Source organism: Mustela putorius, unplaced genomic scaffold (genome assembly GCF_011764305.1).
Source record: "Mustela putorius furo isolate JIRA1106 unplaced genomic scaffold, ASM1176430v1.1 tig00003858_pilon_pilon_pilon, whole genome shotgun sequence".
In the NCBI taxonomy this organism is placed as follows: domain Eukaryota; kingdom Metazoa; phylum Chordata; class Mammalia; order Carnivora; family Mustelidae; genus Mustela; species Mustela putorius.
The window spans coordinates 41758870-41777970 of NW_025422010.1; the positions used below are offsets into that span (position 1 = coordinate 41758870).

General features: G+C 56.8%; 1 protein-coding gene across 5 annotated transcripts in view; it reads left to right on the top strand.

The window, feature by feature from the left end:
- CTIF (cap binding complex dependent translation initiation factor) overlaps positions 1–19101 on the top strand; it is a 279877-nt gene that overhangs the window by 194933 nt on the left and 65843 nt on the right. For all 5 annotated transcript variants that reach the window (XM_045065609.1, XM_045065610.1, XM_045065611.1 and 2 more), the window contains one exon: positions 1018–1317. In XM_045065609.1, coding sequence (XP_044921544.1) covers positions 1018–1317 — 300 coding nt within the window. The remainder of the gene's footprint in view (positions 1–1017; positions 1318–19101) is intronic.

Here is a 19101-nt window from a genome sequence, read left to right on the forward strand (position 1 = left end):
CTGGACCAGGAGGACACTGGCATAGACAGTGGCAGGGCTCAGGGAAAGCTATGCATCATCTAACCTCCTCATCTTACCGGTGAGTAAACTGAGGCCCGGAAGTGAAACCACTGCCCATAGCCATATGGCTAGAGGCAGAAAGCAGGTTCTAGAACCCTGGTTTGTGCTAAGCTAGTGCTCTCCTTGTTGAGAATGCAAAGACAAGCGTGGGACCTCCATTTATGTCCCTGACCCTGCCCTTTACCCTGATCTCACATCCCAGCAGTTAGGGTGATCACGCTCTTGGCTATCCATCCATTATGTTTGAATAAATACTTTTGAGACTGTCAGATGACATTTTCTTCCTTTACCAGTCTGGGTCTGATCCACTTGCAGTGAAACTTCTAAAGAGTGTTGAGTCTGTTGTTTGAAATTTCCTTCCAGGAAGTGCCATTTGATTCAGTGGCACATGGCAGGATTCCTTGGTAGGTAGCATTTCTTCTAGAAGGTTGGCACAATCTCTGTAGGACACAAAACCAGGGCTCTGTTTACCCAGAGATCACGATTGTCCGAGGGCTGTAGTAACCAAGAGTCTGAAGATTAGGTAGCCATTCCATGGGCGCGTTTAACCAAGATGGTGGGCATTTTTGGATACTTCTCTCCTTCTTGCCCTTAGACTCCATATTTTGCTTGTTATCTCATTTCCTCTTTTACAAGCCCCATTAAGTCATGTCTAGCTTGCGACATTTTATAGGCAAGTAGACACACAGCCAATATATATGGGAATCCTGGGTAAAAGTTAGAGCTTGCAAGAAGGATCAGCCCCAGAGGTCACAGGAGCCAAGAATAAGGTCAGCAGAGGACCCTGGGCCAGAGGGTCTTTGGGGGAGGTCCGCGTTCCCAGAGGGACCCAACCTCGGGTTCGAGAAGGTAGGGCTGGATCCTTTCAGGGGGCGGCAGCCCTCCCTCCACTGGTCACCCCCAGCGGTAACCTCGGCTCCGCTCAGGCGTGACTCGATTTGTCTCCCACACCCCCAGGACGAAGTGGCCGTGGAGACCACCAGCCCTCAGCAGAACAAGATGGACAAGTTGATCGAGATCCTGAACAGCATGCGGAACAACAGCAGCGATGTGGACACCAAGCTCAGCACCTTCATGGAGGAGGCCCAGAACTCGACCAACTCTGAGGAGATGCTGGGAGAGATCGTCCGGACCATCTACCAGAAGGCCGTGTCTGACCGCAGTTTTGCCTTCACGGCCGCCAAACTCTGCGACAAGATGGCCCTCTTCATGGTGGAGGGGACCAAGTTCCGGAGCCTGCTTCTCAACATGCTTCAGGTAACTGGCCCCCCGTGGCTGTACCGCCCTGCCCCCGCCGCACCAGCCCCGGGTTAGCACTAGAGAGAAGGCTGCAGATGCTGACCACGGTTGAACTCTTCCCAAGTCCCACCCTTGCCCGATTAATTATAGAAAATAAAAAGGCACTAGAGGGGCGAGGGGTGAGTGTCCGGATTTGCGTGTGTTTGTGTGAGTGCTCCATGGTTACAATGGACCAATATAATTTTATAGGTGTTTCGTGTTTAACCAGCCTTGCCCTCTTTCTATTTCCGTGATAAGAGCGCTGACGCTTGGTCTTAACCCGTCTCTGTGCTTTGACCTCTCCTCGTCCGAGCAGACTTGAACTTGTGTGGACTTCTCTTTTCTTCCTCCTTCTCCTCCAGTGCCAGGCCATCACCCCTCCCAGCCCCCGGAGATGGTGTAACTGCTGCTTAGATGGGTGTGAGTGGAAGGCACGGAGGTTTGGAGCAGGAGAGGTGTGTTCTGACTGCCAATACACTGGGCTTCCTGAAAGCACCTTTAAGGCAAAGGGGAAGCGTGGAGAGCCATGACTGTCTGGCTCAAAATCCCTCCAGACAGCTTAATCCCCATCCATTTCATCCCTTTGTCCGTGGGTCCCAGGGCTCGGTGCTGGTTTACTAGCATCAGTGGGCAGCAGGTATAGGCGTGTGTGCGTTAAGACTGTCCCATCTCGAGAGCTGGAGGCCTGTGCCTGTTCTGCTGGTGGCATCAGGGAGAGGTTGCAGGTTGCACGGCGTGGCCATCTCACCTGGGGACTCCTGGCTGTGGGAAAGTCATCTCTACTCTGACTTTGTACCTTAGACTCGCTGAGATGTGAACTGAGTTTCCAGTCCAAGTAGGGCAAGACAGGAGCCTGGAAGTGGTGAGCACAGAGTTCCAGAACAGAAAGAGACCCCACCCCACCCCACCCGCCGCCGCAGGTCTGTGTGAACAAGGGTGAGCGTAGGAGAGGTCCTCTAAGCCACAGCACTTCTGAGAGGCACAGGAGCTCTGTCCATAATCACACCCAGACACCAGGCGTAAACCGAGGCATGTGGTCACGCCAGTCTCAAGCAGCTGGTTCAAAGTCTGCTGTCTCTTCCCCAAAAGATGGGGAGGAGGGAGCCCCCTCTGTGTGCTGCCCGAAGGGCTCCACGCCTGCTGTCCTCCCCTCTTCCTGGGGAGTCTGCTCACTGTAACATGAGCCCTCGCCGGCCAGCCCCGGAAGCTTCTTTCCAGCTCCAGGCCGCGATCAGGTTCCCATTCCTGGATCACCCACACTCCCCTGGTGACGAATTCCCGCATTACCTGAGGGATTTGCACATCGGGCATGTTCCTCACGGGCCGGAATGTCCTGGGAGAGTGTGGACGGTGGCAGCGGGGAGCAGCCTGTCTGCCATGTATGGGGGCAGTGAGGGACAGGATCGGCCTTTGGCTTTGGCTTTTGTTCTTTTCCTGAGAAGGGCCAGGATAGGCCAAGACTTGCAGACAATGGCTGCCAGCTCCAAGAAGCCTAGCCGGAGCTGGTGGCAGGCAGACATCCAGGGCGTGGGGACGAGACCCACCCAGCCGGGAAGGGCCACTGGCCACAGGGCCCGCCCAGGATCCTGCCCGGGTCAGGCGCTTCTTCCAACGACCTGTGGTCAGACCAGCCTTGCCCACAGTGTCCGGCAGGGCATCCGTCCTGGGACAGGCTCAGCCACAGAAGGGCTTCAGTGGCACAGTCGCCTCTCCATCAGCCGCAGAGTGGACTGGCTTAGCACAGCAGGAAGGGAACCCGCTTGGCCCCGCCGAACTCCGCGAGTCCTCTTCGCATCCCCCGTCTAATAACGTCGTGTCCAGTTAGTGCGCCGAGAGACACAGTTTGGCAAACACTAGTGCAGGTCGAGGGCACTAAACCGAGAGCCGGGACGCAGGGCTCCTCAGCCCGATTCAGCGGTCAGCAGCTGGCACTGGGCCTCTGCTCTGCTGCTTGACCCTCCTCCATGGGTCTTCCAGGTTGACACTGCTGGAGATAAGTCGAGGGCCTTGAGGGGGCGCCCGAGGGGCCCCACAGGAGCTGCCTCCACCTCACTTTCCCTGGGCCCTGCTGCTGCCAGAAACAGTCCTGGCTGTTTCCGCCTGCTCCACGCCATGGCCCCGTGATGGGCAGGGCACAGGCTTCGGGAGCCAGCCCAGGAGACCCAGCCCTACTGAGGCCACCTCGTTCCTGGGGTGGAGGAGGGCTGTCAGTCCCCATCTGCTATTTGCCTGGGTAGGGTATCTGTGCGTCAGGTACTGAGAAATCGAAGCATTCCCCCATAGGCCCCCACGGACCCCCTCTTCACCACCTGCAGCCCCAGCATCTGTGTAAGCCAAGGAGAAAGGGCCCTGGAGGGGTTGAGCTGGACCCTCACTCTCAAGGTCCCTTGGGCAGGCTGGATGTGCCGGCCTGGGGCTGCCTGGGAGCCCTCAGGCCCTGCTGCCTCTCCCTGGCACTGGAGAGGCGGCAAATTGAATGAAGTGAGCTCTCCAAGATTCGTGGCCATTCACCACCCTGGACTCACAAGGTACCAGAAAAGAGGGAAATGGATATGGCTTATCAAACCTGACTTCCCTTCTTCGCGCCCACAGCGGTGTCTTTGTTGACTTGCCTTCATTTTCTGGCAAACCTGATTGGCGTTCCTCTCCCGGCAGACAGCCTCCGGCCGCCAGAGTCCTTTCCTGCCCTTTCTCCTCGCATGGCTCATACTCAGCTCATACTCATACTCAAGCCCCCCCAGCCTCTGGATCTCCAGCCGGTCTCTTCGGTGGCCTCTGAGATGCCCCTCATGTGGCCAGTTGGGCTGCTGCCTCCACATCAGAGGCCCGGCTTAGCGATGCTGGCTGCAGTGGGGCCAAGGGTGTGAAGTACGCGATGAACCCAGCTCCCGGCGCCGCCGGCTTTGGACGGCGTTCTCCTTGGCCGACTGCTTTTGCTGCCTGGGTTTCCAGTGGGAGCTGGAAGCATGGGGGAGAGGGGCAGGCTCTGCTGTAGGGGGCTCTCTGGCAGAGGAGAGAGCCCCCTGCCCCGCCAGGGTGCAGACCTCTTCAGTGGGGCCAAAGGAAGGTCAGAGGACCTTTAACCCTTCCCAGCCAAAGACTCAGCATTGTCCTCTCCTGGAGCCCAGAAGCACTCCCCTCCTAAGCCAGTGGGGTTTCAATGGACCCATCCCCAATCCCACAGCTCAAGAATGGTCTTCAGTCTTTACATCAAAACCAAGTCGTTTTGCCTTAAATATGGTCCTTTTCTTCATGCTCTTGTAAATAAAATTCCACATATTAAACAGTGGAATTTCTTAAATGTCTATTACACGTCAAGCGTTAGATCAGTGTTTCTCATCAGATCGGTGCTTCTCAACTCGAATGTGCTTTTGAATCGCATGGTATTTAATTTAAATGCAGATGTTGGTCCCCTCGTTCTGAGTGCAGGTCTGACGAGCTCCCAGGTGATGTGGGTGCTGGAGGCCCAGGGACCTGACACTTTGAGTCACAAGGCCTTATACTGTGTGACTGTCAGTTTGTGGGTGTTGGGTCAGTGTTATAGATGGGCCTACTGAGTCACAGACTTTTATTGGTGTGCTTGTCAGCAGTGGGGATACGAACACTCAGTTCCAGCCACCAGGTTTTCTGTAGGCCAGGGGTTCTCAGCCTAGCTGCCTGCTCGAATCATACGGAGAGGAGCATACCACTGCAGGAGTCCTAGCCTGAACCAGCTGAATTAGGTTCTCCAGGGACAGGCTGACCATCCTTCTGAAAGATCTCCCCTGTGATGCTGCTGTGTAGACAGGTGAGCGCCACTCGGGAGGTAGACAGTCCAGAAATGATCTGACTGTGCCACCATTGTCCCTTATGAACCAGCTGGCCCTGCCTGTCATTCCGTGAGCCAGTCAAGAAATTTGTAGCAGGTATTGGGCTCTTTGCTGAGTTGCGTGGAGGACGCGGAGCCTGAGCCAAGGAGTGAACACCAAAGCAGGAGACATGGCATCAGAGCCAGTCCCTTCACTTTGTCCGGCCTCAGGATCCCCCCTGGGCCATGAGGAAGCCATTCTAGACCATCTGGGGGACCCTTTCTCACATTCCTTGTCATTGTTTTGGGGTTCCTCCGGGAGCAGCTCCTCACTAACCAAGTCAACCAGGCAGGAGCCCAGAGGTGCCTCTTCTCGCTGCTGGCCCTGTTCCTCTCTGTCCTTAGCTTGTCTCCCTGTGTCCTTTTCCTCTTTCTTGGCCTCAGACATATGTCGGAGCAGCTATCACGTGTTTTAGGAAAGGGACCTCACTCTAAACCCACATGGCCGGGTGTGCCAGAGGCTGGGCCACCCGGTAAAGCTGGGGAGACGATCGGCTTCACTGCCTAGTGTGCGTCCCTCCACCCCCGCCCACCCAACTCCCGACTTCACGTCTGCTGGGTCCCACACCCACTGGAGCACATGCCTTGATGCTTTCTGACTTCCAGGGGAATGTGGGGTGCCCAGGACCCCCCGGGTGACAGAAGTTACCAAAAGTCTCGGCCTTGATCCTTACCCGGAAATTGCGGGATGATAATGGGGTGTGGCGGGGGAGGCTCCAGCTTCACGAGGAGGGCAAGAATGACTGTGCCTCTTTTTATGGGACCTCTGGAATGAGAAGCATTGGAGGCCTGAGCCTCCTCCGCCCGGCACTACCCTGTCACCACCCCAGGCCTTCCACTTGGGCTCCGGGAGGGTTTCTTCGCGGAGGTATGCCTGGGCAGTACAAGTTCAAGCCCTCCTCTGTTGAAATGTGCATGCCCTGTTTAGCCAAGAGGTGTCTGCATCTGAGCTATGCAGAGCAAAGTATTATTAGAGCAGGCATCAGTGTGTCTGTAACTGACCCCAGCTCTCCCTAGCAACTGTTGCCAACAACACATCTAACAGAAGGATGCGATACCTTTTTTGAAAAAAAAAAAAAAGAAGAAGAAGAAGAACTCATCTCAACTCAAGTTGTAAACACAGCAGGGCTGTTATGGGGCAGGGATTTAGGGGGGAGACCAAAAAAAAAAAAAAAAAAAAAACCCACCAAATCGGAATCTGGCATATGACCAGATTTCAAAATAAATTACCAGCATCTTCTATAAGATTGTCTCTTTCCAAAAAAAGAAAAGAAAAAACTGGCCTCAAGCTAGAGAACAGATAAATTCTTGAGTTTCTGGCTGGGTCACCAGTTGGCACTGTGTTTGGGGCTTTTGATATGTGGAAACTCCATTGAGTGGTGCCAGGGGTTATGTAGGGTTTTTGAGGGGTCTCTGGGAGTGATTTTAACTATGGATTTTAGGCCCAGAAGGCACACTGAAGTTTTCCTGGTCCGGCTGCTCCATCAGTACATCAGAAACATAAGATACATCTCCAGGGCTGGTGGGACACGTACACCCTACTCTTGCCCCGTTTCTCCCATCCTCTGCCCCCTGTCTTGGTCCCACATTTGTTGGCTTGGGGCAGAGGCCCTGGGCCATCCTTCGAACTGCACTCATCAGAGAGAACTTCCTTCTCTCCTGGTTATCTCAAGGTTTCAGGAAAATCAGACCTGTTCCTCTTCATCCACAATCTGGAGTTCCTAACACCCATCTTTTACAGGTAAAAGGGGTGAGGGGCTAACCAGCTCTAAGTGTAAACTCCTTGAGAGCAGGAGTTCTGGATGAGTTGTCCTCGGTCCCCAGCTGCTGGCATCATGACTTGGGCATAGTAGGTGCTCAGGAAATGCTTGGAAGGGAAGGATGGAGCCCTCCGTCTTCGGTCCCAGTGCTCTCTTGTGTGTGATGCATTCCTCCACTCCCGAGCACTCCGTGTGTGTCAAGACTCTCTCTCTGAGCTGGGTTCCAGGGTAGGAGCCCTGCCCCATGTTTACAGATGAGAAAAGTGGCTTGGGAAAGCTACAAGCCCTACCCAACGTCATGGGGCTGAATGGGGCCTGTTAGTCCAGCACCCTAGCTCCTGGGGGCTCCCACTCACAGATAAGCTGTAGGGTCAGAAAGTTCAGAGAATGAGGAATCTGTCTCCTAAAGCTATCAGTGGGGATTCCAAAATCCACAGTTCCAGTATAATCCCCCTGCATTTCCAGCCGTCTCAGAGTTGGGCTTTCTGGGCCAGCGGAGGGCTGAGGGTGTCCGAGGAAACACCTCCACATCTCCACTGGCTTTATCCAGACGAACCACACAGCTGCCATCCCTGAGGTGCCGCCCAGCTCTGCCCCTCGCTCCCACTTTCTGCTCGGACCTCCCTCACTTCTGCCCACCCGCCGCCGAGCCGACGTGCACTCCAGGCATGGAAACTAATTTTACTGTTGGCCCGAGCCAGGCATACCCAGGGATAGAAGCGCATTGTTCTGTGCATTCCAGAGCCTGAGAAAAGCCCAGGGCTGTGCCCACCCCCCAGTTCCCCTCCACTGGTTGCTAGAATCAAGAGGGGATAAAGCAAAGAGCTCCTGGCAGGGTAGACCACTAACCCTGCAAGCAGAGTGTGGATGGTGATTGCAAAGACCCACAAAAGATCTTTTTTTCTTTAAAAAAAAAAAAGTGGCCCCGCCTGTTGGCCAGGGTGCGAGCACCTTGAGTCACTATGCCTGCTTGTACTGAAGTTCTTGCCCTGTGAGGGCCTGGGGAGCTGCAGACATAGTCCCCCGATGGTGGCCACCAGCAAGCCTGCCTCCCACGCCATGGGAGACCAGCTGTCCCAAGAGCCTGACCTTCAGCATCAGAGTCCACGGGCAGGCACAGCCACTGCGGCAGGGAGAGCCTCATCCTCCCTACCAGAACCAACAGGGACACACTTGTTGGCCACCCTGGCTTTGGAAGGAGTGGATCGTGCCTTCTTTCTTTCAATCCTCATTTCTTCCTCTCAACAAACCCGTTATTGAGCCTTTGCTGTGTATCTCGCCCCCTGGCCCAGCCTGCCTGTGTGTCATCACTGCTAATCCACCCACCCCTCTGGTCTTCTCTAGCAGTTTGTGCGGGTGGGGTGCTGTCCAAAGTCGGCGTGTTGCACTTGAGGCCCCAGCTGGAATGTCTCCAAGGCCCCAGGTGTCTCAGATTGTTCAGCTTGGGGTGGCATGGGGGGAGGAGGGGCTGCTGGGAGGGCACGTGGCTTTCGAACATGCTAAATGCAATTCCGGAATGCTGTGCTGGGCGGGACAGAAGCAGCCCGTGACCCGAACAGGGAAAACGCATTTTGAATTTTTAATCAGAAAATAAGTGGAGGAGAGAAAATGATCATGGGCCCTTGGTAAGTCCCAGAAGGAGCTTAGAGCCGCTGCTTGCCCATGAAGGTTTTCTTGTCAGAGGCCGTGTCCCCTGGCGTCTTGAGAGCAAAGACTGTTCTTGTCATCTTTGTGCCCCCACCCCACCATGCCAGCACATAGTGGGTCCTTGGCCAGCATCAGATGGTTGCTTCCAGGAGCTCAGTCCAGCGGGGACAAAGGAGCATTGGTGACAGCAGCAGGAGACAGTTGAGTGTTCTGCTCCCACCCGTCTCTGGGCCAGGGGAGCTTTACCCAAGTCAGAAATTGTTTCGCCATCACCCATGTCCCTTGCCAGGCCGTGTCCTCCCCCCCTGCATGCCCTCACCCCCCACCCCGGCTTCATTTTCCCTGCTAAATCCCCTGATAGAACTTGGCCGGGCACTTCCCTGTCTGAGGCTGCCATGCCGAGGCAGGCACTGTAGATAAGTGGGTTATCGGAGAAGGCCAGCTCGGGTGTCCCAGGCCCCAGAGGGTCACCCCTGGCTGGCTGGCAGCTCACCCCCAGCACCTCCTCCTCCCCCCTTCCCAGAGCCAGGCCAGCGGGAGATGGCAGATCCTCCCCGCAGCTCAGCGAGTGGCCGGCCCCTAGCCGCCGCTGGGAATCTGAGCTATGCTAAGCCACTCCAGATCACAGCCTCGTTGCCCTGCCCAGACACGGCCAGCCCAGACAGGGCGCCTCTACCTGCCGTGGCCGCCTCTGGAAAGCTGGCACTGCCTAGCCCGATGGAAAAAATCTCCCCACAGGTTATGTAACTGCTCGCTACCAGCCGCCACCAAGGAAGAGCAGCAGTCTCTGGGCAGGGAGGGGATGGCGGAAGGTCATTCCTCCAAAGAGAAGTCAGTAGTCTTGAGTCACTGTCCAAGCTCTTCCTCTACACTCAGGCTTCACAAGGCCCCATGGAGACTGCCCTTCCCTGTAGCTCGTGGAACTCAGATGCCCCAGCCATGTAGTCCAGAAGAGTGGCAGAGGCTTGCCAAGGGACCTGGACTCAGCAAGAGGGGCCGAGAAGGAGAGCGGGAAGAACGGTGTCATTGTTGGCCTGTTTGGGTTGGTTGGGTTTCTATCTTTGATCTTTTTTATTGTGGTAAAATATATGCAACATGAAATTTACCACTTGAACCACGTTTAAGGACATAACTGAGTGGCACCAAGGACAACCATGAGGTTGCACCCCCTCTGCCACTTTCCACCCCCAGAACCTCCCATCATCCCAAACAGAAGCCCCGTAGCCACCAGATATTACCCCCAGCTTCTCACCTCCCGGCTCCACGACTCCCATTCTCTACACAGGCCAAACATACATGGATCCCTAAGATCGTTGCCCATGTGTGTCTGGTAGAGGTCACTTAGCAAAGTGGTTTCAAGGTTCATCCACGTGGAACCACATGTCAGAACATCCTTCCTTGTCATGGCCCAGTAACACTCCGCTGTGTGGATCTGCCCATTTTGGCTCTCCATTCATTCATCGTGGGATGCTTGGGTTGTGTCCTCCTTTGGCTCTTGTAAGTCCCGCCGCTGGGAACATGTGCATCTGAGTATCTGTTTGGCGGGTATATGCCTAGAAGGGGAATTGCTGAATCACATGGAAATTCCACTTTTAACTTTTCAGGAACTGCCCAGCTATTTTCTGGGAAGTTGTTTTTGATGGGGGAGATAGAATGAGTCAAGACCCAAAGACACGATGCAAATAAGGGACATTGGGGACACCACCTGGCCTGGAATCAGGAGTGTAAGTGGAGAGTTGGAGGAGGTCCATAAGATGGAACAGAAGGGTTGGGACTTCATGAAGGAGGACCAGGATGTTATGCTTGGAAATCTCTCACGTTGGAGACCCAGCAGTTCTGGGTGACCACAGTGCTGCTGTGGGCGCAGCTTCCCTTCACCATCCCGTCCCCGGGCCCATGTGCACTGGCTGTGTTCTGGATGCCTGGCCTGGCGTGGACAAGAGTGACTCACCAATAGTTAAGGAGTATGGGAGTGGGGCGGAGAGAGTTGTGGGGATGTAAAGAAGATGACAGGACGATGTCAAGAGCCAGCAAGAGTGTCACACTTGTCGTGAGCTTGCTGCTTTGGGGGGCAGCTGGCTTCCATCTCCCCAGGCAAATAAGAGGTGCCCAGAAGTGGACAGAAGTCTCCCCACCTCCCCTCCAGGTGAATACCAAGCAGTCCCCAGGCAGCCGACGGTGCAGAAGGCAATACAAGGGACCCCGGGGAAGCTGCTTGGCTCACCTATCATCCCTGTCTTGACATCCCCACTATTACTGAGCACGTTCCAGACAGATGTGCGTTCCTACATCATCTGCAAGACTTGGGGGCCAAGTCTTGGGGCCAAGGCACTACTATAGAGTGCCCCGCTCCGCCTCGGAGCAGGGGTGACGCCAAAGCAGGGGTAGTATAGGCAGTATTCAGGGGCATTTGGGCTGCAGCTAAAGCACGTCCATCTGCGGTTGGGATAAGTGCATTCTTGCGTGGCTGCCTGTAAATCAGAGCTCTGAGTCTTGGCCTCACGCTTGCCATTGACCGCTGTCAGGCGACAGTCATTGCATTGCTCTAGACGCTGAAAAAAACCCTGATTAAAGGAATAGTATGTCTAACGCAGAATAGAAGCAGAGTCACTTGGAATCCTGCAGGTAGGCCACAGAGATGGCCACGTGGCAGAAGTAATCAGTGATTGATAAAGCCCAGGCCCGCCCCCCCATTCACCCGGTCCAGATCTAGCCCTGGTTCTGGTACCAGTCAGCTGGCGACTTTGGGCAGATCTTGAATTCCAGCTGCCTTCCACTTACTCTCCCATTAAACTGGGTCATAATACCTGTGTCCTACACCCGCTTACCCCACAGACATAATAATCATTGTTAGAATTTCTCAGGACACATATCATTTCGTCTGTGTCCTCTTAGGGCTCCTTCCCCAAGAGGAACTTCTGAATGTCGTAAAATCACGCTTTTCCTTTTGTCCTTGAGGGATCCCATTCATCATGGTTCCCAGGAGAGGCTCTCCCCACACCCAGACCTTCTACAAGCCCAGGGGCCACCAGCTTGTGCTAGAACTTGGGATTCAGGTGTGGCATCATGGATAGCGCTGGAATCCTGCCACAAGAATAGCCGTCACAGGGGCCCTGGGGCTGGTGTGTAGGCCCTGCTGGGTGCCCCGTGCTTAGCACCATTAGATCCCAGTGAAGCAGGGGCACTGGCCTCTACCAGACAGTTAAAGTCTGCTGGAGGGTCAAAGCCAGCCTAACCAGAGAGCCATTAAGGAAATCAGAGAAGAGGGTAAGCCCTTTAAGTACTTGCAGCTGGGGAAGGCTTCCTGGAGGAGGCAGCATGAAAGAAGGAGCCGGTTTTCGGGAGCCAGAGGAGAACAGGAAGAAGGAGCCAAAGCTAAGGCCTGTAGGTGAGAGGAGCCTGTGGGGTTGCAATGGTATGGGGAATCCTGGGAGGGGTGAGGCAGCTGGGGCCCAGCCGTGGGTGTCTGGGAAGCATCGGGGCCTCCACCAGTGTCAGCAAGCCCCAGTGTGAGGCTGCCCAAGCCAGGTGGCTACCCCGGGCCACAGTCACCCCATTGGCCTTTTCGTCTGCTGGAACCTGCTTCTCGCCGTTGTAAGCCACAATGATTTTAATCCAGACCCAAAACTTCTCCTTAAGAGTAGCATGCTCCCTGCCAGCCTTGGGCAAGGGCCAGGAGGGCCGCCGTATCTGGGGCCCCGGCCAGCCTGCTGGGGAGCCTGGGACGCCAGGGCGTCACTGAAGCAGATGGTAGGGGGCCTGGCGGTCACGGGCAGGGTCCCAGGTGCCCACCTCATGAGGGCTTACTCAGCCCCTCCTTAGGGATCAGCTGCTCCCAGGAGCAGGCTGGAGGTGGGTGCCCACAAGCTTCTCTCCGTGCGGACCCCCAGCGCCCTGCTGTCTTCTTGCCCCGCCCCCTCACCTCACCCCCCACCCCGCCTCCCACCGCAGCCCATTAGCCCACGGGGAGCCACAAGCAGGGCCACGGGTGAGGCCGTGGGGCCAGGCAGTCTCACCGAGCCTTGCTGCCCTTACTTACCTCCCCCTCCTCTACTGAAGCTCTGCCGCTCCCCCAGAACATATTTTCTGGCCTGCCTCAAGGGGAAGAGCAGGAGACAGAAGTCCAAAGCCAGTGTCTGGCCTAGCTCCACCCGCTCTGGGCCTTGGGGTCCTCCTCTAGTCCAGGGGCCAGCCTCCCCACTGGGCAGCGGGGCTCCTGGCTCCTTGTGTCTGGCCCCCTCAGTGCCCTGGGCAACTTGGGGTTGTGGAGGTTGCATGGGGGTTTGGGACCGAGGTGAGCCTGGAAGATATCTGGGAGTCGCCTAGGGGCAGGAAGAGAAGACAGGGCGTTGCTCAGGAGGGGATTTGGAGGTGTGATGGAGGCGGCCCCGAGCCAGAACCCAGCTGGCTGGGTTCTAGCTCCTGCCCTGCATTTCTCCAGCTGGAGGACCTCGGGCCAGCCCTCCCAGCCATCTGGTGGCTTCCTCACCTATAAAGTAAAGGGGGACAGAAGGGCAAATCCAAAGTCCCTGCCAACTCTGTCTGTTATTCCGGAGCCAACCCCCTGGGCACACAGAGTGCATGGTAATTACCCACTGCTGACTGATGGGTCCCTGGGTTGACCAGCGAAGAGCAGACCCCAGCAGATCCTGCAGATGCCTAGGGGGTGTGGATGCGGGGAGGTGGGCTGTGAGGTCCGGCTCCTTCCTGCCTTCCTGCCTGGTCTGCAGAATCCGTGCCTGCCTGTGTGCAGAGCGGCCTGCAGGGGGCGCCAGCACGCAAGGCTGGCCATCTTGGCATCCTGGGGGCTCTCCCACTGGGAGGATTGAAGCCATAAGATCAAACTCTGCCACAAAGCCACCATCCTGCAATTTCCAGCCCCTCAGGTGCCCCAGCCCTGAGTCCGGCAACCCCAGTTTGAGGGTCCCTTCCAGACGTCTGCGGCAAGGCCGCGTAGCGCTCACTCCGCCATGACTGGGTGTTCCTATCAGGTGTCCAGCTGGAGGCCCCTTCCCCCTCCCTTTGAGCCGGGCAGTCACTGTACAGGCATTCGGGGTGCACTGGCTGGGAGAAGACACTGCACCCTGGCTACCCTTTAGGGTTTTGTGAGGTGCATGGGTACAGAAAGTTCCAGAAAGCTTAGGAAATCCACCTGAAGTCACACAGCCGCTCAGTGACAGAAGCAGAACGGGACCCCTGCCTCCTCCGAATGTATGCCCCCCAGTGCCTCTGTTGGCTGAAGTGTATTCGTGTTGGGGGGCAGAGTAGGGTCAAGTATTAGGGGACAGGTGGCAGGGAATAGGCTAAGAAGACACCTTTGAATGACAGTGTGACCAGACTAGACAGGAGCCGAGTGATCTCCTCGCGGTCAGCTCACGACAGTTTCCAGACCAGCGCTCTGGGGTCCACCGGCCCCTGCCTGCCTCAGCAGGGACAGGGGGCAGGGGTGCCCCTCTCCACCACGCTACAGACGAGCAGCAACAAGGGGGCTCCTTGTCCTCCCACCCAGCCTCCGCTTCTCCTCTGTGGTTGTCCCCACGATTGCTTTCCAGTCTGTCTCCCTGGTGATTCATGGAAAAAGGCAAAGGGAAGAAGAAAACTCAGTTCCGTTTGATTTGTCAGTATGTGATGACCCCAGGGGGTGTGGGGGGGGGTTGGCTCAGCTCCGGGTCAAAGTGGGTTCTGGCGAACGCAATGGAAGCCTGGAGGAAGTGGGTCATGTCTCTGATGGGGCCTTGTGTTACTGCCGCCTGTCTAGGCTGGAGGAGAGGTGGTAGGACCTTTCAAGGATCCCTTCCTCACTGGTCACCAAGCCTGAGAGGACAGGACCTCAGGCTTGCAAAGGGGAAAGGAAAGAGCGAGCGAGCGAGCCTGCGTGCTGTCTCATTCCTAATGCTCTCAATTATGAAGCACGGAGGACCCAGGGGTGTTAGTCTGGGCTGCTCAGTCCCAGAGGAGCCCTTCTAAGGTTTCCCCGGCACGCTGCCCAGAGTGTCACCCCAGAGAAAGAGCCACGCTGTGAAAAGCCATCTTTGCTGCCGCTGCCATGCCTTTTTTTTAAAACTCCCCCCCATACGACTTGATTTATTACGACCTCTATGAGTTTCAGCAGCTGTGGCTTCATTTCAGAATCAGGTTAAGTAGCTGAAGGTTCAAATCGGGAAAGGTCATGGGGGGCGGGAGGGGGGTGCTGCTGGAAGGCGAGGGACACTTAACACTGCGCATTCCCACGCACACCTCCGCGGCTGCCTGGGGGTCACGCGCGTCCCCTCCCTGCAAATGTGCCCGGCCACACAGACACCTTGGCTCCTGTGCCTTTTATAAAAGGGAAGCTTGAAAATGTGGCACATTGGCACATGGCAGCTGGCTCCCTGCGTGCTTCCTCTCCCTCTGGCCCGGACAGAAGAGGCAGCCTTCTGGATAGCTGGTTAGAACGAGAGCCCTGCAGGGGCAAGGTGGCCTGAGGCCAGTTCAGCTTAACAAGCATCTATTGAGCTCCCTCTGTGTACCTAAGGGGCCCTGGAGTGGTGGGGTGGGGCTCGAGGGAGGGGAATGCAGACAGGCTCCAACGCTCCTTCTATCCCATTGCCAGTCCCTGGGTTCCCTTCTCGCATCCCACGGCTTCCCAGCTGGCACAGCTTTCCGGCACACAGACCCCCATTCCTGCCTTGGTGGAGCTTCTGGCTTTTTGAGCCCCCTCCTTATTATCAGGCTCCCAAATGACCCCAGAGGGCTTGCTTGCAAAAGTTTGTTCTCTGGACTTTGTGTCCCCCCCCCCCCCCCCCCCGTCTGCTCTGCACTCCCTGTGCCTCCTGGCTCTGGCCCCAGCGCCAGCCCCTGTCTGTCCCTGCAAACACAAGTCAGCTGTGTGTGCAGACAAAGCCTTGCGTTGCAGTGGGGGCCGGGCCTACAGAAGGGACATTTCCAGGGAACTCTGGGGGCGGCGGCTGGGGGGGCAGAGGCGACTGTCTGATAGCAGGGACTTGGCGTCACCGTCTAGGGGACCTGGCTGGGTCCCAGGGGCCAGTGGCTGTGGGTGGTGACTGGAGAGGCGGCCAGGCTGGAAGAAATCTGCTGTTTGAGAAGTGTAGGAAACGGTCTGCAGAGAGAGATAACACAGCCCCGGCTCTGTGTGTCTGTGTGCGTCTGCGTCTGCCGGCCAGGGTGGCTGGAGCCAGCCGGTCTGAGGCCGTATCTAGTGAGATTTTTGTCCTGGGTTGTGAAAGTGACCTATGGAGCCCGCGGCAGGGTTCAGGGCCTGGGAGAGGAGACATGTGGTCCTCCCTGCCCTCCCCCTCGGGCTGTGTTCCTCTCCATGTTCCTGCTCCCCCCACCCCCACCAGAGAGTAGGATGGGGGAGCGGGGCTGGCCAGAAGGAACATTCTTCGTGGGTGCAGTGCAAACGGTTAAAAGGCCTAGTTTCAGTCTCGACTGGATCACTGACTTCACAGACGAACTTGGATCCGTCCCCGCACGAGTTCTGGTTCTCGGTCTCGCCGGCTATAAAATGGGGATTATTTATATCTGCCCTGCATATCACACAGGAGGGGTGGAAAGATCTTATGGAATAAGGATGTGAAAAGTTCGTAAGCCGTGAAGTGCCGCATGAATGACTGTCATGATTAAAATTGCTTTGTGTCGACTCAGGCCAGCGAATCAAGACCTGGGTCGTCGGAACACAGCAGTGAGCCATGGGAGGCAGTGGGCTGTGGAAGGTTCCGGAGGGGTGGTGATGGGTCATAGGTTCCGTGTGAGAAGCTGGACCCAGGGCAGGAGGGAGGGCGCAGCCCGTTCTGAGGCTCTCTGCAGGCAGAGGTGTGGGTCCCGGGTCTGCTGACTCGCATGGAAGGTGGCCTGGGTTCCATGCATGTCTCCAGGGAGACAGGGGAAGCTTCGTGAAGCTTTACCTGGAGGGTAAAGTTCTAGCTGTTGCAGAGGGACCAGGGGTGACTCTGCCTTCTTTTCTTAACCTCCACTGTCCAAGGCAGCCAGGTCACCCTGTCCCCTGCCCCTCCCCATCCTGAACTGGAAATCAGCCCCCTCTGGGATAGAAAGTGGAGGAAGGAGCCTGTAGGGGTGACGAGGTCTTAGGCTGAGAGCAGTGTACAGCTCGCTGGAGGTGTGAACGCCACCCACCCCTGAGGCCCTCTCGGCCTCCGCCTTCCCCTTCCTTGGCCCAGATCCTGGGGCTTCTGGGCACCCAGAGGGCCACAGGTCAGGTGCCAGGGGCTCTGGGAACTGCAAGCCAACAGTGCCTGGGGCTGGCATGGAGCGGCTCTGCCTCGCCTCCGGCTTGGGTTCCCTCCTCTGAGCCTCTGGGCTGAGTTGGCGGGGCCACACAGACTCCTTGGCTCCCAGTGCCTTATAAACGGGGCCGGGGCCGTGTGTGAAGCTTACGGGAGGAATGCCTGGCGCCTGCGGCCCAGGGCAGCTGCTGCCCCCTCCCTCCGTTGGCCACCACACCACCAGAGCCAGGAGGGAACCAGAGCCAACCCAGGGCAGGCCTGGGAAGTGGGGCGCTTTGCCTGGTAGGCCCTTTCCCCCTGCCCTGACCTGCCTTCCCAGAACACCCCCAATTACAAAAGGTTTTTCTCCCTTTCCTCCGATTAACCTTCACCTGTCCTATGTCCTAACCCGTTAGTGAGTGACGCGGTATGCTGCCCCTGCCCTCCTCTCCACCGAATGAAGGAGGATTGGAGACAGGCCTGTCAGACGTGGGTACTGCACAGGCTGTCCCCCATGGGGACAGGCTGAGGGGCCCTTAGCTGAGTGGTTTCCAGGCACCAGTCCCAGGTGCCAGACTGAAGCTGGTCTGCACAGGGTGCTGTACCCCTACGGTTTATGTCGGCTGGGATTCGGTCCCCTGCCCCCACCCCCCGGGAAGGACTGGCCATTATTCCAAGACTGCATCCTTCCTCCTCTCTTGGCATTAGATTGTCCTTTCTTTTATGAAATGATGGATGAAACCTTTTTTAAAAAAACATCCCTAGCAAAATAAAACACTGGCAACCCTCAGACCTCTCTGATCCAAGAAATCCTGGAGCCTGCAACCAGACCCCTAGTTGATGTCCAGAACAACACACCTGAGGCAGGACATCCAGCTGTCTGTGCGCAGGGAAGTCCAGGCCTGCAAGGCCCGCTGGGTGGGGTACAGCCCGGGGCGCTGGGACAGGGCACTCCCGAACCTGGGGCTACGTGTCTCAGCCTGACACTCTTTTGCAGCTTGGCAGCTTGGGTTTTAAGCCCAGCCCACCTGCTCTGTTCTCCCGGCTGGAGATGCTTCCTCCCACACGGCTGGGAATGCAACGTCCCAGCTGCCACTGTGGGCTGCCGCTGCCCATGCAGGCCTGGGGACACCCAGAGAAGCCGCTGCGGCTGTCTCCTACCCAAACTAGCACGCTGACTGCCACGCTCGGGAATACCGACCCCTGTTACCTGGGATAACTGTACACACTGCGCTCCGCCAGCATACACGGCGGCCTGACGTCCCCCCGCTCCTCACTCTCGGGCACACACAGGGTCTCTGACCATCTCACGTGGACCCATGTGCACAGTGGTTGACAGCCTTTGCAACACAGAGATGTGTTCATTCGTTATCTGAGCAGCTACTATGTGCCAGGGAGGGTGCTGGTGGACAAATGCGGCTGTCTGTCTGTCGTCACTGGGTTCCTCGTCATCGGGCAGGTGAACCAGCAACTGCAGATTTGGCTGCTAAGGGCTGTTCTAGGGGCACACGCACACTGTCTGAGAGCCTAGAAGAGGGAGAACGGGCTGGGGGCCCGGCAAACGCTACAGGTCAGAGAACAGCATGCTGGAGGTGAGTCTCGGTGGCTGGCACAAGGGGGACCAAATGAAGAAGTATGCGGACGAGCATTTTCCGGGCTAACAGATGAGCGTAGACGTGGGCAAGAAGCAGGAAGGAATAGTGTGCAGAGGCAAGGGAAGTGATATTACTGGAAGGAAGCATGCACTGGGGGCAGAGGGAAGAGAAGGGGGAGGGAGGACCAGACCAAAGTTGGGAGGGACACCATTGGCCCTGCCGAGCAGTGGGTGCCCCGTGCTCTGGTCTTCGGGGCACCATTGAAGGTTTCTGAGGGAGGTGACATCTCCTGGTTGGCATTTTCAATCTCCCTCTGTGGTGTGACAGGGGAGGGCAGGATGAGAACTTCGGGGAGAGCAAGATGTCCCTTTTGGGGAGGAGAGGTGTGACTTGGAACCTTCCCTCAGGCAATGGCAGTGGGACCCAAGGGTCAGGGGGGTGATGTGAGAATGTTCTCAGGGTTGGCTCTGAGGGGCTTGGCAAGTTTCCAACTTGAGTGCCAGCAAGGACCCCTTCATTTCCTGTGTCAGCTCCATGAGCGGAGGACGCCAGGGTCAGATTGGACACGTGTACACAGGAAGAGCCACTCCATACGCGCTCGGAGAGGTCCCCGCTGTCATTCTCACTTTACAGAAGTGGTTGCCTCCAATATCTTCCCACTCTTCCCAATAAATACATCGCAAAGAGAT